Source organism: Planococcus citri, chromosome 4, assembly GCF_950023065.1.
Source record: "Planococcus citri chromosome 4, ihPlaCitr1.1, whole genome shotgun sequence".
Taxonomy (NCBI): Eukaryota; Metazoa; Arthropoda; class Insecta; order Hemiptera; family Pseudococcidae; genus Planococcus; species Planococcus citri.
In genome coordinates, this window is record NC_088680.1 from 49,321,397 (window position 1) to 49,346,527 (window position 25,131).

Consider the following 25,131-nt stretch of genomic DNA (forward strand, 5'->3'; position numbering starts at 1 on the left):
GGGGAAGAGGGGTAGACACGGAGTCGTTGCAAAAAATCGGTCTTGTTGATCGCAAACTATGCCAACTATTTCCCGGAAATGAGATTTTATTTTTGCTAAAATCATTTCACACATTTTTACCTACTTTACCTATTTTTATTTTCAGTGGGCGTTGATGAAATCAACAAACAGTTCTTTGATCGTTGAAATTTTATGACGCATTTTGGCGTTTATCTGAATTGTGAAAAACCACTTCGTACCAGGTGCCCAATCCAATTACCAATACTTACTTATTATCACAAAACTCTCTAGATTCGTGCCTGGTACGCATACCTAGATATAAATATTATCATTGTAATTGAATAATGCAGCTGATAAGTGATAGAGAAAGAGTTTCATAGCATTTAATTGAGATGTAGTAATATTTTTTTTACCATAGAGTTATTACTAGTATTGACAGTGGTACCTGAAAGTTTAAATTTGTTAACAGTATTCAGTATAGGATACCTACCTGCAACTTTTCACCAACAAAATACCTATTAACATCTCAGTTTATACTTACGTAGTGTATGTTTGATTATACCTGCCTACTCTTAATTAATAGCGAAGACGAATCAACGAAATGAAAAACATTTGCATGCATATTCAAGTGAGTAATCATTATTGTCTAGCTAACACTACTACGTATAATTATTATTGAAATTTGTTACCTACGTTCTCAAGCATGTCTTAAGTTCTATCTACACAAACGGTCTACAGTTCTACACCTATTAATAATTAACATTTTTCAGTACTACATGATTATTTTGACTATCTTGAATTTCAATGCAACATTCATCAACGCTATTAGAATATTGGGTTTATTTGCCTACCCTGCCAAAAGTCATTTCACCTTCAATAATGCAGTTTTGAGAAGTTTAGCGAATGCTGGCCACGACGTTACCGTATTTACTTCATTTCCCCAAGATGTTGCGGGTGAAAATTACACCAGGGTAATTGATACATCGAATGAATTTTCTATTCAAGTGGCAAATACAACTTACGACGAGTTTAGCAAATTCAGCGCTTATTCTATTTTAACGGTGGCGTTTAATCATGAAAAACCGTTGTGCGAAAAGCTCTGGAATAGGAAAGAGATTCAGGTAGGTAAATACCTACCTATCTAAAACTCGGCTTTTCATTTGTATAAAATTATCCAAAAAATTCTGCTCAGATATCCGAGTAAATATTCGAGCAAAGCTTTCCAGGTCTGGGTACTTTTATCCTACGAGTTTTAATCTCGCATGAATTTTAATTCACAGGATATGATGAACTCAAAAGAGAAACTTTTCGATGTAATTTTCGTCGAAATTTTTTTCGTCTATAAATGTATGCTACCCTTGGCCCATAAAATGAAAATCCCTGTCATCGGAACGACTACATATAAATCGTGGATACCCAGTGATATTGCTGCCAATAATCCAAATCATCCGGCTTATATTCCCTACGAATCGAGCATATCATGGAACCCGAATAATTTCTACGAACGTTTACGAAATGTCTGGAATTATCTGACGGTGTATTATTACTGGAATTTCATCACTGTTCCTTTTTTGCAACAGTTTCATCAAGATAATTTTCAGCAAGTGATGCCCTTTGCTGATTACATGAGTATGGTACCTTCGGTGATTTTTTGCAATGCGCATCATTCCTTTGTGAGCAGACCAATGAATCCGAATGTCATCGAAGTGGGCGGAATTCATATTAAACCTCCGAAATTACTTCCTAAAGTAGGTACCTACCAAATCAAATGCTCATTCAATTACATAGGTAATTGGAAAATTGCTTAACCTAACCTAATCTAACTTACAATCGATCCTAATAAGCAGGCACAGGAATATAGGTAATTGGTATTAATTGGGTCTATAAATACATTACACAGAGGTTAAATTTTCCCACTGTTTAGAATATTGAAAAATTCATCGAAGACGCCCCAAATGGAGTCATTCTCTTCACATTTGGATCCCTGATAAAAACAGCATCTATACCAAATGAAATTATGACAATTATTCTACAAGCATTCGCTCAAATCCCACAAAGAGTAATCATGAAATACGAAATTCCGCTAAAAAATGTGCCTGAAAATGTTATGGTATTGAATTGGTTACCTCAAAGGGACATACTCGGTGAGTATAATACCTACCTACCAATAAATTTTATGATCAGTGTCCAAATACTTATCATCATTCATCTTCATTCATTTTAAATAAATATCAAATATTTTCACAGAGCACAATAACGTCATCGCATTCATCAGTCATTGTGGCCAAGGAGGGGTAAATGAAGCAATTTACACTGCCACTCCAATTTTAGCAATTCCTTTTATGTTCGATCAACGTGTAAATGCGATATACTTGGAACGGCATGGAGTTGCAGTTCAATTAGAGTTGGAACAAATAACGAAATCAACCTTCTTGGAGGCTTTAAACAACATCGTCAATGATACGAAGTAATTTTATGAAACTTGAGCAAGAATTTTAATTAATTTAGCAAAATAATCTCTGGGACTTGAAAGATTGAGAAGTGTATGAGCTTCTGAGAAACTGGGATAGGTACTGCCAATATAAGGTTATTGAATCATCAATCATCAGTTTCACAGATCATACGATTCCAAGTTTAATTGTCAGAATTTAATTTTTCTAAAATATATTGTACATAGGCCTATATAATACCTACCTGGGGGTCATTCCACGTCAATTCGACCAAGACGTGGAAAAGGGAGGGGGTGTCAAAGTTTTCAGTGAGCTTAAAATACATATCGTCCATTTCAGCAGTGGATTTTTTTGATATCCGCGATACCTAGACCTACCAAAATGGAACTTTTCCCAATAGGTAGGGTAGCATTATATCGTAAAGTTGATTTTAAAAAATTGAAGAGTGCGAAAAAATGTGATTTTTTGATTTAAAACATGAAAAAAAGTTTTGATTGGTTTAGTTGACCCATTTTTAAGACCTATTTTTACGTACTCGTAAAAAAAGTTGAAAAAAGTCTTTCACTCAATGAAATGAACTCGTCGTCGTTGTCCTTGTGGTAACACTCCTTTACAGGAGATAGCATATGTGACGTGACGGGACAAAATCGACCTTCGGACCTAAAAAATTATTTTTCACTTTTTGACGGATTTTTGGTACTCGGACATTCAAAAATCATTTAAAACCACCCAGAAGTCCCTATGATTTGCATAGCTCCATGTCCATATACATGGTAATCCAGTCAGAAGTGTGCTCATTTTTTTGATTTTTTTTTTATTTTTTCATTATTTCAACTTTTAAATTGACCTGGAGGCGAAACAAAGCGTTCTACGAGAAAAATACATCGAGCAAAGTTGTAGAGAATTAAATTTCCAAAAACCTGTAACAGGTTTATTTTTCTCCAAAATGCATAGTTTTTCCGTTTTTCTCAAAAAACAAAAACCTCATGATGATTACCATAAAATTTCTGTTTTTTGAGAAAAACGGAAAAACTATGCATTTAGGAGAAAAATAAACCTCTTTTAGGTTTTTGGAAATTTAATTCTCTACAACTTTGCTCGATGTATTTTTCTCGTAGAACGCTTTGTTTCGCCTCCAGATCGATTTCAAAATTGAAATAATGAAAAAATAAAATAAAAAATTGAAAAAATGAGCGCAATCACGACTGAGCCCCCTGTATCAATGTAAATAACCATTTTACCCAGTGATATTCACACAAGACAGGCAAGAAACGTTATCCAAGACTATGTTTAGCTCAGTTTAGCCGGAGAACCTGATTAGAACGCAAGCGCTTCCGCTAAACGAGCAGAACTGGACTGAAAACTTTAACCCCCCATAACTCAAAACCTTATTTTCGGCTCGAAGGTCGATTTTGTCGCGTCGCGTCACATATACTTCCATCTATATTTAGCTGGTTTCTAGCGTATCTGATAGTTTCTTTCAGGGTCTTACAGGGAGAGTTAGCCGGTGAGTTTGTTGTTAACATCTCCAATCATTTCCCCCCTATTGTCGTTCTTCCTTGAATTTTCCCCTGTAATTTTTATCTACCCGGTTTCTACTATTTCCAGTCCATTGGGTCTCGCTTATTCCTAATACGTCGATTTGTAATCTCCTGACTTCCATAACCACATTAGCAAATTTTCCAATTCTATACAAAGTTCTCACATTCCAGGTTGTGACGTTGATGTTGTTCCGCCTTGTTTTAACTCCGCATATTCTTCGCATCCTATTCGGCTGCCTTGGTGGATGAGGATCAGCCTGACAGAGTTTTAGGGTCATTGCTAAATTGATGTTCATATAATTCTAGGGAGATGTAATGGTGTTGGTATTGGTTTTCCATTGCCTTCCACCATGGTTTCTGAATTTGCCAGTTTTTAGGCGCTGGTATTCGCCTTTTCACTCTGAAGCTCTTGCGCTTCCCTGGGGCTGGAACGAGTGAGTTATTGGTGTTCTGCAGCTCTTGTCGTTACCTTAATGCCAAATCCGAGTATGTCCATACAAAAAAAGTACGATTTTACGCATCACTGATAAGGTTCGGATATGCTCGGAAGGGTTCGTTGAGTTCTGATTGAACATCGGTCAGCTTTGTGCATCTTCGGTGGTGCATTTTAACTGTACTCAGATGCAAATTTTTCAATTCAGGGCTTCCCAGAGTCTTATCAGTGACGCAAAACGACAATGTTTTTTTGGATGGACATACTCGGATTTGGCATTAAGGTAATGTTATGCATTCTTGTTCGTAATCCATATTTATGTACTTAGAGGTTTGGCCTTCAGCTTGCCACTCCTCCCTGTTGTTCCACCAACTGGAGAATTCTGCTTTGGCCATGTTTATCGATTCTGAGTCCATCGAACAGCAACATGTTACCATCTCGACCACCCCGCACGACATGGACGCGCAGAATAACACTGACCCCTGGTGTTGTCTTCACCTTCTCATCTGTCCTCGGGGACTGGCTCCTCTTGATGATCCGAGCTACTACCTAGAGACTACCTCTAGCGACAACAACCTGTGCCCTAGGGAGGCAAATAAACTCATCACAAAAAAATCAAAATTTGAAAAAATTCAATTTTCAATTCCAAACATCAAAAAAAGTTTAAATTTATTCAGTTTTCTTATTTTGACCTCTTTCTAACATATTTCATGAAAAAGTTGAAAAAATTACACTGATAGCAAAAAAATTAAAATTTGTTTTTTTTTCAATTCACTCAGAATTTATATTTTTTTGTGATGGGAACTATTTCATTGACTGAAAGGGTTTTTTCAACTTTTTCAAAGGGTATGTAAAAATCCCAGTCAAATGAGTCAACTTTACCAATCAAAACTTTTTTTCATGTTTTAAATCAGAAAATCACTTTTTTTTTTGCAAAATTGCTTTAAAATCGAATTTACCAGATAATGCCATCCCAATTTTTTAATGTTGTTCAGCACGAAAAGTTGTCCATAATATATTTTTTTTCAGAAACGTTTTGAATTTTTCGAGCTAATTTTTCGTACGAAAAAAAAGTGGCAACACTGATTTTTATGATATCACCAAAAAGCCTTTCAAAATCCCCAACTATTGGAAAAACTAAAAAGTTCCATTTTGGTAGGTATCGCAGTTATCGAGTAATCCACTGCTGAAATGCATGATATGTATTTCAAGTTCACTGAAAACTTTGGCACTCCCTAGCAGCCTTTAAAACCCCTCCCTTATCACTCCTCAATTTTATATTTAACCTTACCAATGATCTCCCGCCGAAAAATTTCGCAAAATATATTTCTCAAGTTGTGAAAAAATTACTATACCTACCTGTCAGCAGCATGAAGAAAGAAGCAATGTTGAATAAGGATTACTTTTTTTATTTATTTTTTTTTAGATATCGAGATAACATGCAAATATTGTCAAAAGAGTTCAAAGATCGACCCATATCGCCTCAACAAAGCGTCGTGTACTGGACAGAGTATGTTGTTAGACACAATAGTGCTCCTCATTTAAATCCAATTTCGAATGAATTAAGTTGGTTTCAATATTTATTAATCGATGTGATAATTTTCGTATTGTTATTTGTGATTATTGTCGTTTATATTTTACATACCTTACTGAAGAACTTTCGTCGAAATGTATTGAAATTATGGAAAATTTCGTGTAAAATTTATTTGAAAAAAAATGATTGAATGTGAAAAATTTTTCAATTGAAAATTCTATTAGGTACTTAATGTGGGCGTGAGATTTGACGAGCACATTGCACAAGTACATATCACTATTGTTGGAATTACAGAGTCGCTCCCGAATTATATGTAGCGTACCTATACTTTTTGAGTAATGATAATTGTAGGAGCAGTTTACTAACTTTATAATTAAATTTTTCGAAGTATGCAACGAAATTACATGTGATATGTAAGTAAACTTTTCATCGCGTATCTTTTAGAAGAAATCCTCGTTGATGAGGTACATGCTATGCATTGTGTTGTTTTATTTTTTAACGCTAGTGTCAGTGTGTAAGACGATTATTTACTAGACACGAAATAAATTTTGTTGAAAAGTCAATTTTTGTTATTTCAATATGGTGAAAATTCAATTGTTTTTGGTGAGTAGTTTTTTTTAAGTTTTTAAAAAATTTTTCATTTACATATTCATTTTACTCGAGTAAGTAAATACATAACATAATAGATGGGTACCTAGTACCTACGGTACCTACCTAGTAAATAAATTTTTTTTAAAAAAAATCTATGCAAGTAAGTAAACAGTGTAAATTATGAATTTGATCTGTGTCAGTTTTTTGTGTAATTTTTATTACCTACATTTAAAAAAATCTCATGTTGATGCACATTCAATAAAAATAGGCCAAATTTCACATCCAAAATTTTAATTTTGCTCGTTTGTTTTAACTATAGATACTTTCTGCTTCAGTTTTCTCAATATACCCCAGTAACGGATTCAAAATATTGGGAATATTTCCACTACCTGCTAAAAGTCATTTCACATGCAATAATGCCATCATGAAAAGCTTGATTGATGCTGGCCACGAAGTCACCGTTATCACATCGTTTCCTAAGCAAGCTTCCGCAGAAAATTACTCATCAATTATCGATGTTTCCGAAGGAGAAATTATTTTTGTTGGCCAATCAACATTTGACGATTTTATTTCGCAGAGTCCTTCTAAACTTCTAGAAAAAGGGATGGAAATAGAATTTCCATACTGTGCGAAAGTTCTAAACTTGCCGGAAATTCAGGTAAAACACAAATTTTTTTGGGGTGTTTATAAATTACTAGATTATTACACCCTGCGTGAGACTGGATACACGTTCTTATTGTTTACAGTTAGGACAGGGACAAAGTACAATATGTGAATCTCTACGTAGACATCAAATTGATTTTTTTCAGAGAATATTGAATAGCAATGAAAAACTATACGATGCGGTATTCGTTGAAATGTTATGGTTCTATAGATGTTTTTTACCAGTTGCTGAAAAAATGAAGGTACCCTACATTGGAACAGTTACTCTGAGAACCTGGACCATGGCAGATCACGCAATTAATAATCCTAATCATCCAGCTTATATTCCCATCGAAATAGTGACCCAAAAATGGCAACTAGATCATATTGTAGGACGAATACTAAATGTTTGGAGCTATTTCGTTGTATCCTGGTATGAAAATGTCGTTTTCCCGAAAATATTGAAGCAATTTCACAACGATCACATTGGACAACTAAACTCACTGGGAAATTATTTATCCATGGATCCAGATTTGATTTTTTATAACAATCACGCCTCTTTGTTACCCAGACCAATGAATCCTAATGCAATTGATATTGGAGGAGTACATATGAAAGGTGTCAAACCTTTGCCAAAGGTACCTACTTAGTTCATACTTAGGTTACATGGTAACATTTCTCAAACCTACCTACATATAAGTAACTCATGCTGTTTGAATACTTCGTCAGGAAATTCAAGATTTCATCAATCAGGCAAAACATGGAGCTATTTTATTCACACTTGGGTCAGTTGTTCGAGCAGCGACCTTGTCTTCCGAAACTAAGAAGGCGTTTAGAGATGCGTTTGCGGAACTACCTCAAAGAGTTATTTGGAAATTCGAAGAAAAAATTGAAAACTTATCCAGTAATGTAATGGTACTCGATTGGGTTCCTCAACGAGATATCCTAGGTAGGTATATCTGCCCAACTGCACTCTTGTTTTTTACGATTTTAAATATTTTTAAGAAGACCTCGTAACCTTGCTCCTTCATTACTGGGATTGGCAAATCAATTCACGGTTGTGTAGTTGGGTTGCTCAACATCTCAATCATACACCTAATAACACCTCACCTATCACCATTTAAAGCTCTAATTTTAAAATAACGACTCAAATCTTTAAAATACCTACTTCATTTATTCCTCGTCAGGAACGTTGAGAGCCAATGCGGACCGGGGGGGGGGGGGAATTAAATTTGACCCCATTTCTAGGGACGACACTATATAGAGGTTTTTTGAGAGGGAGAGGGGGAGGGGTTCGACTGAAAATTTGCCGACTGATATAGGGGAAAAGTACCAATTTTGTCAATTGATATCATATTCGTATGATATGACTTATGAAAATTTTTATTTTCGGTTTTGGATTTTTTGGGGGCCCAAATTTTAATTTTTAAAATTTTGAAACGTAAAACAAAATAAAAATTTTTGAGAATTTGTATTTTGAGGGAACTAAAAACGATGTTTATTTATGCAAGGAGTTTATTTTTTGGCTTTTAAAATTTTGTAATTTTTGGATGATTTTTTAGACTGTTAATTTTGAAAAAATAGAAGACAAAAGCTTTCGAAAATTTTTGTTTCAAGGATGCTTTCTCGTGAAATTCCAACACAATAAACTATACTAGGTACGTAATCCATGAGCATGTTTCAGAGCATAAAAATGTGATAGCCTTCATCAGTCATTGCGGATTGGGAGGTATGAACGAAGCAGTTTATACCGCAACACCTGTGGTCGCTTGTCCCTTATTTTGTGACCAAGTGGACAATGCGGAGTTACTGGAGAATTTAGACGTAGCAGTTCATTTAGATATTTATGATATTACCAAAGAAAATGTACTGAATGCGTTGAATGCAATTATTAATGATACAAGGTAGGCAATGGTTTTCATTTTTTGGCTCCCTGATTAAGTAATAATGTCATTTTGTGATTATATTTTTGCAGATATTACAATAATATGCAAAAATTATCGAAACAGTTCAAAGATCGACCAATGACACCGCAACAAAGTGTCGCTTATTGGACCGAATACGTAATTAGGCATCAAGGTGCATCTCACTTGAGAAGTCCTGCATCTCGGTTATCCTGGTTCCAATTTTTGATGCTCGATGTGATATTAGTTTCGGCATCAATTCTAGTCATGTTTGTGTATTTATTGATTTATGCTTTCAGAATTCTATCGTCTCATTTTTCGCAATACAGAATCTTCAGTGCGTTTGATAAACCAAAAAATAAAAAACTTTGAAATATAGGTACTAACAATTTTTTTCGTGTACCTGCATTACATACATAAGTACTTACTATTATGCATGAAAAAAAGTTTTTTTTCTCGAGATATTACACTAAAAAATATCCATTTTTGCTGGTGTGAAATGTGATGGCATATTTTGGATATGAAAAAGTTCGTTTTTGAATTTTTCTCGAATTCATGGCAATTTATGAATTTATAAGATACGTAAGTAGATTAAAAACCATTAAGCATAACCATATCGTGGAGATTTTTCAATTCTTTCATGAAGTATTTTTTTCTTCACGAACAAAACAAACCTGCAGGAATGAATAATTACTTCATTATCATTGATATTGTACATACAGGTGTAAAATTTCAAAATTCATCGACGAAATCAAAAATATCAATCTTTTCACAAGTTGATTATTAAGAGAACAAAGGAGTAGGTAACATATTTGATATCTCAAGTCCTACACTGTCCCTCAAAACGAAAATTGAGAGGAAATTTACCAAATTGAATAGACCAAACTTTGTAGGTTTTCAAAAAAAATTGCCCAGAATTTCAAAATTATTCATCAATGATCTCCTATATTATGTACCTACTGAAGAATTTTCATAAAATTTCTCAACTTGTGAAATAGGAAATGACGAGCATAAGAAAAAAAGAGACGTAAAATATCTAAATACCTAGGCATTGTGCAGGTATTTTTAATCATCATTACGTAATTGTTCACCATTTCTCGCCCAACCTTCAGAAGAAATAGATAATAATTAAATCAGACAACTATCTATTAGGTACATATTATATGCTTTTTGAAATGGGCATTATTTTATTGCATGCAACCGCGTAACTTTCTTAAAAACCTACCTATCAGATATCGAGATTAGCACGTGAAAACTAACACGAAAAATTCAAAGGTGAACCCATCTTATACCGCAATAAAATCTCGATCGTGTATTGGACAGAGTAGGTAGTTGGACGCGTCGGTGCTCTTGATATAAAACCAATTTAGAATCAACTAAGTTGCTTATTTCGGTGTTTATTAATAAATAAGATGATTTATTTCAAACTGTTATCAAGTGGTTTTAATTGTTGTTAATATTTTGCGTACCTACACTATTTTAAAATTTTCGTAATTACGTATCGAGAAAAATTTTTGTATAAATTATTTGTGAAAAAAAAGGAATTGATAACGGAATAAATTTGTTGATGGCGAAATTTTCGTTGGCATGGAAATGATGAAGCTCGCACTTTTTATTGTTGTAAGTACCTAAGCTACCTGAAACTTATTTTTATTCAATACTCACCTATTAAAAAAATAATTTAAAAAAAAATTCATTCAGTAGATTTAGATGTAGGTAAGTTACCAAATAATGAGGTATGAATCCATAATATTTTAAAACAAGTATGTTTTATACAAGAATTCGGTCATTGACCCAAAAACATGTAATGCTGCTCTGCTATGAATATCGAATACTTTAGGTCCTGTTTAGAAAATACTCTAACTTATGGTTTCTTTCATCTACAGGTACTTTATACTCCAGTTTTCCTAATACACCCTTGTAACGGATATAAAATATTGGGAATCTTTCCACTGGCTGCCAAAAGTCATTTCACGTGTAATAATGCCATCATGAAAAGCTTGATCGAATCTGGCCACGAAGTGACCGTCATCACATCATTTCCTGAACAAGCTTCCGCAGAAAATTACTCTTCGATCATCGATGTTTCTGGAACGAAGTTACACTTTGTTGGACAATCAACATTCGACGAATATATTACGCAAAGTGCTTTCAAAATTTTACAAATGGGAAGCGAAATAGAATTTGAGTATTGTTCCAAAGTTCTCAACTCACCAGAAATCCAAGTAAGAATCGTGACAATTGACATATACATTATTGTATCTATAGGGCAGCTTGAACGCCTCAAAAGATGCGAAGAAGGGTGCTCGGGACGACTTTTATTTCAAGTTATTTTTGGTGAATTTTTGAAAATTCAAAATAAACCATTTTCGGCAATTCATGTAAGTATTTGAATTTCTATGTGAAAATAATAAAAATTGGTAGGTACTGAAAGCTATTTCGACTCCATTCGAATCGAATTTCACTATTTTCGGTCCAAAATTTAAAAATTTCCCCAGAATGGCGAAAAAATCAATTTGGGCAGCTAAAAATCAAAATTCGGCTTATTTCCAACCGGTTTGAAGCGCTTATCCTTATTTGAGCTTATTTTCAGGGAGACACTCTGAGGGTATTTTTTTGACCAGCATTCTCCAGTTATATCAATGGTCTAAAAAACTCTTCAGAAGTTCCCTTGGAAATGGGACAAAATATGGGTCACTACTCAGTTTTTGCAGCTCAAACCAATTTCCAAGTCTTCTGGAAAAATTTTAAAATTTTGAAAAAAAAAATCGGAAACCACACTGGAGGCTCCAGAATGATTTGAAATGATAAAATTTGGATCTAATTACAGCTAGCACTCGATTTTTAGCTTCCAATATTAAATACCTTTTTTTGTTTCAAGCATATAATATGATGAATCTCCGAAAATGATTCATTTTAAGATTTCACAAATTCGCCAAAAATTCAAAATGGAGGTTTCAGACCATGTCCTTTTCAAAAATCATTGGTCCTGTTCAAATCGTAGACAGACATTTCAAGTGATTGCATCTTAATTCCCTTCCATCGACATTTTTCATTCAATTGATTTTTATTTGAAGCAAATCACCACCTCCTAATCGTTGTTCTTTCTTCTTTTTTCCCACAGAGAATGTTGAATAGCGATGAGAAATTATACGATGTCATATTTGTTGAAATTTTATACTTTTATCAATGTTTTTTGCCTGTTGCCGAAAAAATGAAGATACCTGTTATCGGAACAGAAACTCTGAGGACGTGGATTGTAGCAGATCATGCAATTCATAATCCCCATCATCCAGCTTATATTCCTTTCGAAATAGTGACCCAAAAATGGAAACTAGATCATGTTGTAGGGCGAATAATCAACGCATGGGATCATATCGTGGTCTTGTGGTATGAGAATTTTGTTTTTCCAAACATTTTGCAACAATTTCACAATGATCACATTGAACAACTCGGCTCTCTGGGGAAATATTTATCCATGGAACCAGAGTTAATTTTCTATAACAATCACGCTTCTCTGTTACCTAGACCAATAAATCCAAATGTGATTGAAATTGGAGGAATACATATGAAAGATTTTAAACCTTTGCCAAAGGTAACTAATTTATTCAAACATTTATAATACATATTCTCAGAAAATAATTAGCTCGGGTAACAACACTGTAAGTAGCTCTGAATAAAAGTATGTTATTATTTTTTCCCCTCCAGGATATTCAAGAATTTATCGATGGAGCAGAACATGGTGTCATTTTATTCACACTTGGATCAGTTGTTCGAGCTGCTACGTTGTCCCCCGAATATCAGAAGGCGTTTAGAGATGCTTTTGCAGAGATACCGCAAAGAGTCATATGGAAGTTCGAAAACAAAATTGAAAACTTATCTCACAATGTGATGATACGCGACTGGGTTCCTCAACGAGATATCCTAGGTACATCTGTCCAATTGCATTTAATTTTTGTCAATTTGAAATATGTATTTATCATGAGGTTGACAAAAAGCAGCCCTCATAATACCTGATAACCTTGCTCCTTCAATTACTAGGATTGGCAAATCAATTCACGGTTGAGTTGAGTGGTTGGGTTGCTCCACATCACATGTAAAACTAATCCATGACAATTTTTCAGAGCATGAAAATGTGATAGCCTTCATCAGTCATTGCGGATTGGGAGGTATGAATGAAGCAGTTTACACCGCAACACCTGTGGTCGCTTGTCCCTTATTTTGTGACCAAGTGGACAATGCGGAGTTATTGGAGAATTTAGACGTAGCAGTTCATTTAGATATTTATGATATTACCAAAGAAAATGTACTCAATGCCTTGAATGCAATTATTAATGATACAAGGTAGGCGTAGGCAAATTATGGGATTCCTCATAGATTTCTGATCTAGTAAACAGTGTAATTTTGTGATCATATTTTTGCAGATATTACAATAATATGCAAAAATTATCGAATCAGTTTAAAGATCGACCAATGACACCGCAGCAAAGTGTCGTTTACTGGACCGAATACGTGATTAGGCATCAAGGTGCATCCCACCTCAGAAGCCCTGCATCTCGATTATCCTGGTTCCAATTTTTGATGCTCGATGTGATATTTATTTCGGCGTCAATTCTAGTCATTTTTGTGTATTTATTGATTTGTACTTTCAGAATTCTATCGTCTCATTTTTCACAATACAGAATCTTCAGTGTGTCTGATAAACTAGAAAATAAAAAACTTTGAAGCATGTGAACAATTTTTTTGTGTACTCAATATGTAAATAGAAAAACATGTTTTTTCTATAAGATCTCATGATAAAATAATTTGTGCACGAGAAAGTTCATTTTTGAATTTTTCTCAAATTTGTGACATTAAAACCATGGGGAGTTTTCGATATATTCTCCATTTCTAATTTCTCTGGAAGTGTCAGCAATGAACTTCAACATCTATAACGTTTGTCGATGCATATTGCTGGGTACCCTCTGAACCTATACCATGTACGAAAACGATGTTTTACCAACTTGTAAATTCTAGAAAAAATGAGAAAACCAAATTTTCAAAGCATTTAAAATTTTGAAAAACATTGAAAACTAGGTACTTAGTAGATACCATAGTGGTTTTCGAATGTTTTCAAATCACATGAGTTCGTTTTGTTGGAAGAAGAAAATATGAACCTTGAAATCAGAAATTTCGGGTCACTAACTAAGGGTACGTTGCACCGGTTTAGAACATGCTTTTATTTGTGATCTTGTTTGGTTTCATTCAAATCGGAGTGCACCTTTGTGAGATGAATATCTAATGAATCATTAATATTGGGTCATTCCACGTCAATTGGACGAAGAAGTGGTAGGGGGGCTCAGCGATTTTTTTGAAATTTTTCCTGTAGAGAGACCTTCCGAAGGGATGACCAATGGCACAAATCGCAGCCATCTAGCCTATTTTTAAAGGCAGCCAGGTGGTGTCAAAGTTTTCAGTGAACCTAAAATATCACCCATTTCAGCAGTGGATTACTCGATAACCGCGATACCTACCACAATGGAACTTTTCCCCATAGTTAAGGGTTTTGAAAGGCTTTTTGGTGATATCATAAAAATCAGTGTTGCCACTTTTTTTTGTACAAAAAATTAGCTTAAAAAGTTTCGAAACGTAGTTTTTATATCGTTCCGACTCTCAAAAACTCTGAAAAAAATGTTTTAAGGACAACTTTTCATGCTGAACAACATAATAAAAAATTGGGATAGTAACATGTTGCAAAGTTGACTTTAAAAAATTTGAAGTTTGTGAAAAAATGCGATTTTTTGATTTAAAACATGAAAAAAAGTTTTGATTGGTGTAGTTGACCCATTTGACCTTTATTTGTACGTATCTGTTGAAAAAACCCTTCAACTCGATGAAATGAACTCCTCACAAGAAAATCAAAATTCGAAAAAATTCAATTTTCGATTTTAAACATCAAAAAAAGTTCAAATTTATTCAGTTGTCTTATTTTGACCTCTTTCTGACGTATGTATGTATTTCATAAAAAAGTTGTTGAAAATTTCACTCACAACAAAAAAATAAAAATTCGTTCATTTTTTGAATCTTTTCGAATTTTGATTTTCTCGTGAGGAGTTCATTTCATCGAGTTAAAGGGTTTTTTCAACTTTTTCAAAAAACTTTTTTTCATGTTTTGAATCAGTTTTGAAACTTTTCGAGCTAATTTTTTGTAAGAAAAAAAGTGGCAACACTGATTTTTATAATATCACCAAAAAGCCTTTCAAAACCCCTAACTATGGGAAAGAGTTCCATTTTGGTAGGTATCGCGGTTATCGAGTAATCCACTGCTGGAATGGGTGATATTTTAGGTCCACTGAAAACTTTGACACCCCCTGGCTGCCTTTAAAAATAGGCTAGACGGCTGCGATTTGCGCCATTGGTCATCCCTTCGGAAGGTCTCTCCACAGGAAAAATTTCAAAAATTCGCCGAACCCCCCTACCACTTCTTGGTCCAATTGACGTGGAATACCCCTGTAGGGACCTACTGAAGTGAAATTTCAAAATTTGTTGACAAAATAGAATTTCTATATGCTTTTCTAAGATACACATTAGATCAAAATCGAAAGTATTGATCTGTAACGTACCTACTTTATACAATAGACGAGCGAGAGAAACATTAGGTACATGCGAACGTTACACAACAACGGAACGATCTGTATTTCATATTCAGATGTGAGAGAATACGTGCGAGGGGGATAGAGGCGATCGAGATAGTTGATAAATCGTGTGTGAATGCACATCTGATCGGGTGCATAATTTTACCTGAACTTATAGATCTTTTCACAAGTTGATTATTAAGAGAACGAAGGTGGAGGTAACATACCAATTTGATATCTTAAGTCCTCCACTTCCCCTCGAAACAAAAATTGAAACGGAAATTTTACTTAATTAGATGGAATTAACTTCGTAGATAGTTTTTCAACAAAAAAATTGCCCAGAATTTCTTCATTATTACGCAATTGTTTATTATTTTTCAGCCAACCTTCAGAAGAAATAGATAACCAAGTTAGGTAGGTACTTATCTATCTAGGTACATCTTACATACACAATACACATTGTAGGTATGTTTTTAAAAATGGGCATCATATTTTATTGCATGCAACCGCGTAACTTTTTCAAGGAGGTATCCGATATCGAGATTAGCACGTGAAAACGAACCTGAAAAATTCAAAAATGAACCCATCTTAACGCTAGAGTATAACGTAGTTGAATGCATCAGTGTTCTTGATACCTATAAAACCAATTTCGAATATTAATCAAGTTGCTTTCAGTGTTTATTAATAATGATGTGATAATTTTCAAACTGTTATCAAGTGGTTAAAATTTTCGTAGTTGTGTAATGAGATTTTGGAAATTTTTGTGAAAAAAAACTGACATTTTCAAAGACTGTGACGAAATCACACCACCTGAATTTTTCAGTAGACTAGCGTAGGTATTTTGAAATAAAATCATAGTTGGTGCGATATTAAGTATTATTTTATACTTTGTTTTTTTTTTATTCGCTTGTAAATAATTGATCACGGAATAAATTTGCTGAAGACTCAAAATTTTCGTTACCATGGATATGATGAAGCTCCCCGATTCGCGCAAATGGCAAAATATTTTGCCAATGCCACTAGGTGTACTAATGGCAAAAAAAAGGCAATATAATGGCAAAGCTCCAACCAATGAGATGACAGCATTTTAACTTTGCCAATGTGGCAAAAGATTAAATTTTGCCAATCCCGTGAGGCACCAACGCTTAATTTACGACGATAATACGTCAATGATGCGCCTCGTTTTCCACAATTATACGTCAGCGTATTATCACCCATCAATTTCGCTTTTGCACGCTGAAAATATGTGGGTGAATACGTTAGTTGAACGCCCAACTTACGCTGTCGCAAAACTGTGATTTATAAGCTTAATATTCAAGAGTAAATCTGCAGTAAAAATGACAAGAAAACCATTGAAATTTTGTAGTAACATCGGCAAAATTTCAATGGTGTTTTTGTCGTTTTTACTGCGTAAGTTGGGCGTTCAACTAACATATTCACCCACATATTTTCAGCGAGCAAAAGCGAAATTGATGGGTGATAATACGCTGACGTATAATTGTGGTAAGCCAAGCGCATCATTGATGTATTATTGACGTAAATTGAGCGTCGTTGCTCACAGGAAACCATCAAAATTTTGTCAATCCTACTGTATATTTCAGCATAAAAGTGAGTTGAAATTGTTGAAAACGACGAAAAAACCATCAAAATTTCACCACTCTTACGATCATTGTATGCTGGTGTATGAGCCAATGAAACGTCACACATACGTCGTTAAAAAATTGCAGTGAAAACGACAAAAAAACCCTCATAATTTCAACAATATTACCATCATTGTATGTCAGTGTATGCATCAATGAAACGTCACACATACGTCATTGACAAACGGATTTCAAATGCTGTAGAATGATCGTACAATTGTCGCATAAGCCATTGTGTATTTGTCGCCTAAACCACTGTACACTTGTCGTTTTAACGCCAGTTATATGGCACTTGAAGATAGCTGACCTATTAAACTCACATTAATCATTTTCTAAATTTAAATACTTACGAAAATTTCTTGCCTTGGTTGGGATTGGAACCCAGGACCTTTGGTTTAGTAAGCCATAATCTTGTGCATGCAGCCATCACCTGGATATTATTCTTTGGACACTAAACTTGTACTCATGTAAGAATAGGTATATGAATACCATGCTCTCAACTACGATCCTATGATGGAAATATCATGTGCTCAAACGACAAAATTACCATTCACAAAAGTTGATGTTTTTGAAACGTCAGTATGCAGTGATTTAGTGCTTATTTAAGGACAGGGACGTAGCCAAGGGGCTTTTCTGGTGGAGGGGGGCAAAAACCCTAAGATCTAAGATTTCCAACTAATTTGACTGAAAATTCTCAACTTATTCGACTGAAAATTCCCAAGCTGGGTGAAAAAAGAAGGTATTTAAGTTACATAAATTTTATCAATAGTTTCTTGGAATTGTGAAGCGTAGAAAAAAAAACAAATTGGTCCGAGTGAAGCTAGGGCAAACGATTTTCAAAATTTGTAATTTGAAGAAGCAAAACCGCTGTAATTTTGATGTGAAAAGGTGCAACAATTTGACCCGAGCAAAGCGAGGGCAAAGTTTTTTTTTATGTGTATTTCGTGGGGATGGCTTCAAAAGTTGGGAAAGTTGTTAATATGTAGTGATTGCCCAGATAAATAAACTTTGATGATTGTAAAATATTTATTTAATTTTTAAAAACTCAGAAACTAAAATATTGTCGGAATTTTTGCACTTTTCCAACTTTCATGAATTTCTCACAATTTCTCAACTTTTTTGGAGAGCAGCCGTGCCCATGCTCCCTAGGCCCCTTCCCTATGTCACTGTTCAAGGTTATAGACCACTCTCAATACAGATATTTCAAAAGAGTAAATTTGCAATAGTTCATAGGTACATCAAAATTACATCAGAAGTACTTCTGGCAATTTTGGCGCATAGTTAACGTACCTACCTAGTACCTACCTACACTGTAGTACAAACTGCAAATTTACGACAAAAATACCATATGTGTAAATTTGACGTATTTTAGGCTGTTTGACAATGTCATATTTACTGCAATTTTTTGTCAGAATTACCCTGGCAAATTTGACGTTACTACGTCTCACCAACCATGGCGTATGTACCACAATTTAACGTTGCAAAAACTACATCTTAATGAAAGCGTTTTCCAAGAGTAAAAACTATGATTTAGTTACCACACATTTATGTCAATACTACTCGTCACAACTTTGGCATATAATTGACATACCTGTGATGCGAATTTACGTCGAAAATACGGCAGTTTTACTCTTGAAAAACGCTTTCATTAGATGTAGTTTTTGTCAACGTAAAATTGTGGTATGTATGCCATGGTTTTTGAGACGTAGTAACGTCAAATTTGTCAGGGTAATTCTGTCAAAAAATTGCAGTAAATCTGACATTGTTAATCTGACTAAAATACGTCGAATTTACTCATAGTATTTTTGTGGTAAATTTGCAATTTTTACTGCATTGCGAGTACGTCAATTATACGCCAAAGTTGCGACGAGTAATTTTGACGTAAATGTGTGGTAACTAAATCATAACTTTTACTCTTGAAAAACGCTTTCATTAAGATATAGTTTTTTCAACGTAAAATTGTGGTATGTACGCCATGGTTTTTGAGACGTAGTAACGTCAAATTTGTCAGGGTGATTCTGACAAAAAGTTGCAGTAAATGTGACATCGTTAATCAGCCTAAAATACGTCGAATTTGCACATAATAGTATTTTTGTGGTAAATTTGCAATTTTTACTGCATTGCGAGTACGTCAATTATACGCCAAAGTTGCGACGAGTAATTTTGACGTAAATGTGTGGTAACTAAATCATAATTTTTACTCTTGAAAAACGCTAATATTACTCCTCACAACTTTGACGTGTAATTGACGTACTTACGATGTAGTAAAAATTCCAAATTTACGTCAAAAATACCTCATGCAAAATCAGACGTTTTTTCAGAGTTTAGTTCATGACGTATCAACCATAAAAATATCACAAAAATACTACGCGCAAATTCGATGTATTTTAGGCTAATTGATGATGTAGTATTTACAGCAATTTCTTGTCAAAATTACGTCTCCAAATTCGACGTTAATACGTCTTACAAAACCATGCCGTATGTACCATAAGTTTACGTTGAAAATACTACATCCTAATGAAAGCGTTTTTCAAGAGTAAAAATGATGATGTAGGTACAACACATTTACATCAAAATTACTCCTCGCAACTTTGGCGTAAAGTTGACGTACTCGCAAAGTAGTAAAAAGTGCAAATTTACGTCAAAAATACTACTCGCAATATCGCAGTATTTTGAGCGAACGTAAAATTGTCGTGTATACGACTATTATACCACAATTTTACCATGGTTTTTATGGCGTTTTTTAGGCGTTTGATACGTCAGCGTACCTATCAGCGTAAAAGGCCTCACGGGATAAGATTGCCACTGTTGGCAATCTCATTGGTAAATGTTTTGCCACCGTTTTGCCACTAGTGACAATTTAATTGGCAATTATTTTGCCTCTGTTTTACCACTGCTGGCAATCTCATTGGCAATTATTTTGCCAATGATTTTGCCACTCAGTGGCAATCCTATGGCAATTGATTTAGGTACCTGTAAAGAACACATTTGAAATTTGAAAATCGTTTATTTTAACGGTCAAAGTTGCAGGGAATGATGCAATTAATGTCTGAAGTCGAAAATCAATCTGTACCTAATTATATGTACCTGTATACATTCATTGTAGCATTAGTACCATGTGCTTTGTTTTATCTTGTTGTAAGTAGGTACACGCATATTATGTAATTTGGTTTTCAAGTGATTCAGACGTTGTTACAGTATTGTTTTCATTAGACTATCATTATGGAAACTGCATCATCTAAAGACTTGGCTGGTACATGGTGAGCATAAATACACCCAAGTTATGATACCAGATGATGTGATTTCCTCAACGATCACTGTAACATAACGTCTGAATCACTTGCAATCAATTCACAAAATACATACGTGCATAGGTATAGGAAGTTACAGATACCCACAACAAGGTAAAACAAAAGTCATGGTACCTATCCCATGATAGATGTATACAGATATATGGTACTTACCGATTCATCTTCGACTTCCAGACGACATTTTCACGCATCAATTATACCTAACCAAATTTCTGTACAACGTGTTCACTACTTCACCATCAACTGAAAACTGAAAACTGAACCAAAGTATGAAGTAACCAACGAGGCAGAGTAGAACATGCGCTCGACTCTGCCTAATCTCATCTTATCTTCCCCACTTCTGCGAATAGATTATTTTTTGAAATTTAACGGACAAAGTTTTGTCACTATTGGCAAAATGTTGTAAACGTTGGCAAAATTTTGTCAAAACTAGCATAAACAGAGTGTAATCTGTATTGTAGTAAGTTTTCAAAATTGCCATCACTGGCATTTTCGTCTGGTTTTCATTTCAATTTGAGCTTTACCACTCTTTTGCCAAGAATGGCAAAAAAAAGTGCCAATCAAATTGCCACTGCGCGAATCGGGTCGCACTATTTTTTGTAAGTACCTACCTGAAACTTATTTTTATCCAATACTCACCTATATATGTACCATATTAAAAGAAACAATTTTAGAAAAAATGTTCGTTCAGTAGATTTAGATTACCTACAAAATAATTAGGTATCAATCCAATACTTCAAAACAAGTATTTTTTTATTTAAGAATTCGGTCATTAACCCAAAATATTGCTATGGATATCGAATATCAAAGTACCTCCATAAATGTATTATTATATTACCTAGGTCCTGTTTAGAAAAACTCCAACTTACACTTTTGTTTCATCTTCAGGTACTTTATGCTCCAGTTTTCTTAATACACCCTTGTAACGGATATAAAATATTGGGAATCTTTCCACTGGCTGCCAAAAGCCATTTCACGTGTAACAATGCCATCATGAAAAGCTTGATCGAATCTGGCCACGAAGTGGCCGTCATTACGTCGTTTCCTGAACAAGCTTCCGCTGAAAATTACTCTTCAATCATCGATGTTTCTGAAAAGAAGTTGCACCTTGTTGGGCAATCAACATTCGACGAATTTAGCACGCAAAACGTTTTCAAAGTTTTTTCAATGGGACCCAAAGACATAGAATTTTCGTATTGTTCCAAAGTTCTCAACTTACCAGAAATCCAAGTAAGAATGATGTCATACACATTATTGTAACAGGCCAGCTTGAACGCGACAAAAGGTGCGAAAAAGGATGCTAGGGACGACCTTTTCTTCAAGTCACTAAAAAAGATCTAAAGGGGTGAAAAATGGCTTCCTGGTTGGAAAGTTTGGGCACAGATTTATCAGTCTCGTGAGATTTTTATTGTGTTGATAAAATGGGTATCTTACATAGGTAGGTATTATTTGTGCCTATTTAGATTTAAGAACAAGCATAGTCGGTAACCTCATAACCAAAATTTCGGCCGCCCAAATTGATTTTTCTATTTTTGGCAAGTTATTGAAAATTCAAAATACGTAAACTACCTTTTTTTTTGCCTTTCGGTGATTTAGTATGATTTTTTCAAAAAAAACATGGTATTTTTATGCAGTAACAATTACGAAGATTGTTACTAAAGCTAATGTCGACTTTCTCGAACCGAATTTCATTATTTGCATGACAGTCATTCTGCAGCCTCCAGAACGATTTTCATGTTCTCAAGAATTTTAAAATTTCCCCTAGCTGAATGGCGGAAAAATTAATTTGGCCTGCTAAAAATCAAGTAGTTGGCTTATTGCCAACCGGTTTGAAGCTATCCTCATTCGAGCTTATTTTCAGGCGGACACTTCGAGGGTGTTTTTTTGACCAACATTTCTCCAGCTATCAATGGTCTAAAATACTCTTGAGAAGAAGTTCGCTTGGAAATCGTACAAAATATCGGCGACAAGTCTTGTAGAGAAATTTTAAAATTCTGAAAAAATCAATAATCGCACTAGAAGCTCCAGAATGATTTGAAATGGATCCAAGGGGTCGGTTTAAGACCAAACGCCGTTCGTGTAAATTTCCAAAATTTTCCTGAAATCTGTCAATACACACATGCACTTGAGGTGTCCTAGAAATCGATCCAAAAGTGATCAAATTATTGAATATGTCTGTAATAATTCACATGCTTAATTGCGTAGGTACTTATAACTCAATTTTCAGCTGCCAATATTAATTTATTAGATGTATGTGGCAATTTTGAGATTCAGGAGAAACAAAAGTTACGCTCGCTGAAGGCTCCAAAATTACCGGAAAGGACATTTTTTCTCAAGCATTTACGGCGAATCGCCTTTTACAAAATTGTCAAGAATTCAAATGGGGATTTCAGACTATGCCCTTTTTGAAAATCATTGGTTCTGTTCAAATCGCAGGCAGACATTTCAAGAGATTCCTTTTTTGTCCCCTTCCATCGATATTTTTCATTTAATTGATTTTTACTTGCAGTAAATCATCTTCTAAACGATGTTCTTCTTTTTTTCTGCAGAGAATATTGAATAGCGATGAGAAATTATACGATGTGGTATTTGTTGAAATATTGTCGTTCTATAAATGTTTTTTGCCGGCTGCCGAAAAAATGAAGATACCTGTTATCGGTACAGTCACACTGAGGACATGGATAACAGCAGATCATGCAATTCATAATCCTAATCATCCGGCTTACATACCTTACGAATTAGTGACCCAAAAATGGAAACTTGATCATATTGTAGGACGATTAATCAACGCATGGAATCATATCGTCGTCTTGTGGTACGAGAATTTCGTTTTTTCAAGAAAATTGAAGCAATTTCACAATGATTACATTGAACAACTTGACTCTCTGGGTCTGGGGAAATATTTATCCATGGAACCAGATTTAATTTTCTATAACAATCACGCGTCTCTGTTACCCAGACCAATGAATCCAAATGCGATTGAAATTGGAGGAATACATATGAAAGGTGCTAAAACTTTGCCAAAGGTACTTGTACAATTCAAACATAATAATTATGCCTAAATGAGGAACGTATTTTCTTACTTTTTAAAGTATAGGTACTTGGGTACTTAGATATGTAATCATTTTTCCCCTCCAGGATATTCACGAATTTATCGATGGAGCAGAACATGGTGTCATTTTATTCACACTCGGATCAGTTGTTCGAGCAGCGTCCTTGTCTCCTGAAAATCAGAAGGCATTTAGAGATGCTTTTGCAGAGATACCGCAAAGGGTCATATGGAAGTTCGAAGACAAAATTGAAAACGTATCTCACAATGTGATGATACTCGACTGGGTTCCTCAACGAGATATCCTAGGTACATCAGTCCAATTGCATTTCATTTTTTTCAATTTGAAATATTTATTATGAGGTTGACAAAAAGCAGCCCTCATAATACCTGATAACCTTGCTCCTTCAATTACTACGATCGGCAAATCAATTCACGGTTGAGTGGTTGGGTTGCTCCACATCACATGTGAAACTAATCCATGACCATTTTTCAGAGCATAAAAATGTGATAGCCTTCATCAGTCATTGCGGATTGGGAGGTACAAATGAAGCAGTTTACACCGCAACACCCGTCGTTGCTTGTCCCTTATTTTGTGACCAAGTGGACAATGCGGAGTTACTGGAGAATATAGACGTAGCAGTTCGTTTAGATATTTATGATATTACCAAAGAAAATGTACTTAATGCGTTGAATGCAATTATTAATGACACAAGGTAGGCATAGGCAAATAATCGTATCATTTGTTTTCATTTTTGTGGCTTCCTCGTGAATTTGTGATCAAGTAAATGATGCCATTTTGTGATTATATTTTTGCAGATATTACAATAATATGCAAAAGTTATCTAAGCAATTCAAAGATCGACCAATGACACCACAGCAAAGCGTAGTTTATTGGACCGAATATGTGATTAGACATCAAGGTGCATCACATTTGAAAAGTCCTGCATCTCGGTTATCCTGGTATCAATTTTTAATGCTCGATGTCCTGCTCATTGTGGCATTAATTCTAGCAGTTTTTGTATGTTTATTTATTTGTACTTTCAGAATTTTGTCATCTCTTTTTTTGCAATTCAAATGCATTAATGAAGCCTTATCTGGTAAACCTAAAAATAAAAAACTCTGAAAATATACCTACGATCTTATCAATACGAGAAATAATTTTTTATTAGTTTTTCTCTTCGGTGATGAACAAAATTTAAAAATATCGACTTGCTATTCAATATTTATTATCTACTTAATAATTTGAAGTGCTATTTTTCTTTGTAACGCCATCACTGCAAAACGACTTTTTAAAAAGAAGGAACTTCAGCGACCGAAATTTGCTTGGAAGGTATAATACGGTTTAAAGTAAATAGTGTACGAAATAATGTGGGTTTAAGAAGAAGAAAAAAGCGGCTTCCTCTCAAAAAAGATGAAAAA

General features: G+C 34.5%; 4 protein-coding genes across 6 annotated transcripts; all 4 read left to right on the plus strand.

Annotated features, from left to right (window-relative positions):
• Nucleotides 1-298: 298 nt before the first annotated feature.
• Nucleotides 299-6,521, plus strand: LOC135843024 (UDP-glucosyltransferase 2-like). The gene is made up of 6 exons (XM_065360746.1): nt 299-628; nt 771-1,121; nt 1,281-1,748; nt 1,925-2,144; nt 2,248-2,467; nt 5,851-6,521. The coding sequence occupies exons 1-6, from the start codon at nt 602-604 to the stop codon at nt 6,146-6,148; spliced, it is 1,584 nt and encodes a 527-aa protein (XP_065216818.1). The 5' UTR covers nt 299-601; the 3' UTR covers nt 6,149-6,521.
• Nucleotides 6,422-9,473, plus strand: LOC135843028 (UDP-glucosyltransferase 2-like). The gene is made up of 6 exons (XM_065360755.1): nt 6,422-6,561; nt 6,869-7,207; nt 7,359-7,829; nt 7,921-8,140; nt 8,876-9,095; nt 9,167-9,473. The coding sequence occupies exons 1-6, from the start codon at nt 6,538-6,540 to the stop codon at nt 9,465-9,467; spliced, it is 1,575 nt and encodes a 524-aa protein (XP_065216827.1). The 5' UTR covers nt 6,422-6,537; the 3' UTR covers nt 9,468-9,473.
• A 736-nt stretch (nt 9,474-10,209) lies between these two features.
• On the plus strand, nt 10,210-13,833 carry LOC135843022 (UDP-glucosyltransferase 2-like). Its single transcript, XM_065360745.1, has 6 exons — nt 10,210-10,715; nt 10,982-11,320; nt 12,220-12,690; nt 12,804-13,023; nt 13,220-13,439; nt 13,520-13,833. The coding sequence occupies exons 1-6, from the start codon at nt 10,683-10,685 to the stop codon at nt 13,818-13,820; spliced, it is 1,584 nt and encodes a 527-aa protein (XP_065216817.1). The 5' UTR covers nt 10,210-10,682; the 3' UTR covers nt 13,821-13,833.
• A 2,350-nt stretch (nt 13,834-16,183) lies between these two features.
• On the plus strand, nt 16,184-24,842 carry LOC135843032 (UDP-glucosyltransferase 2-like). Of its 3 annotated transcripts, XM_065360759.1 has the most exons (7): nt 16,185-16,689; nt 21,246-21,259; nt 21,549-21,890; nt 23,210-23,686; nt 23,799-24,018; nt 24,206-24,425; nt 24,529-24,842. In XM_065360759.1, the coding sequence occupies exons 3-7, from the start codon at nt 21,654-21,656 to the stop codon at nt 24,833-24,835; spliced, it is 1,461 nt and encodes a 486-aa protein (XP_065216831.1). In that variant the 5' UTR covers nt 16,185-16,689; nt 21,246-21,259; nt 21,549-21,653; the 3' UTR covers nt 24,836-24,842. The 3 variants fall into 3 exon arrangements, with proteins under 3 accessions (XP_065216832.1, XP_065216831.1, XP_065216830.1); XM_065360760.1 differs by lacking the exon at nt 21,246-21,259 and having other exon boundaries at nt 16,184-16,541; nt 21,565-21,890; XM_065360758.1 differs by lacking the exon at nt 21,246-21,259 and having other exon boundaries at nt 16,185-16,541.
• The last annotated feature ends 289 nt before the right edge of the window (nt 24,843-25,131 follow it).

Coding starts and splice junctions, on each gene's coding strand:
- LOC135843024 (XM_065360746.1), top strand. CDS start 602: ATGAAAAACATTTGCATGCATATTCAA. Junction 1,749..1,924: donor CTCCGAAATTACTTCCTAAA/GTAGGTACCTAC, acceptor CCCACTGTTTAG/AATATTGAAAAATTCATCGA. Junction 2,468..5,850: donor AACATCGTCAATGATACGAA/GTAATTTTATGA, acceptor ATTTTTTTTTAG/ATATCGAGATAACATGCAAA.
- LOC135843028 (XM_065360755.1), top strand. CDS start 6,538: ATGGTGAAAATTCAATTGTTTTTG. Junction 7,208..7,358: donor TAAACTTGCCGGAAATTCAG/GTAAAACACAAA, acceptor GATTTTTTTCAG/AGAATATTGAATAGCAATGA. Junction 7,830..7,920: donor GTGTCAAACCTTTGCCAAAG/GTACCTACTTAG, acceptor ATACTTCGTCAG/GAAATTCAAGATTTCATCAA.
- LOC135843022 (XM_065360745.1), top strand. CDS start 10,683: ATGGAAATGATGAAGCTCGCACTTTTTATTGTT. Junction 11,321..12,219: donor TCAACTCACCAGAAATCCAA/GTAAGAATCGTG, acceptor TTTTTCCCACAG/AGAATGTTGAATAGCGATGA. Junction 13,024..13,219: donor TCCTCAACGAGATATCCTAG/GTACATCTGTCC, acceptor ACAATTTTTCAG/AGCATGAAAATGTGATAGCC.
- LOC135843032 (XM_065360760.1), top strand. CDS start 21,654: ATGAAAAGCTTGATCGAATCTGGCCACGAAGTGGCCGTCATTACGTCG. Junction 21,891..23,209: donor TCAACTTACCAGAAATCCAA/GTAAGAATGATG, acceptor TTTTTTCTGCAG/AGAATATTGAATAGCGATGA. Junction 24,019..24,205: donor TCCTCAACGAGATATCCTAG/GTACATCAGTCC, acceptor ACCATTTTTCAG/AGCATAAAAATGTGATAGCC.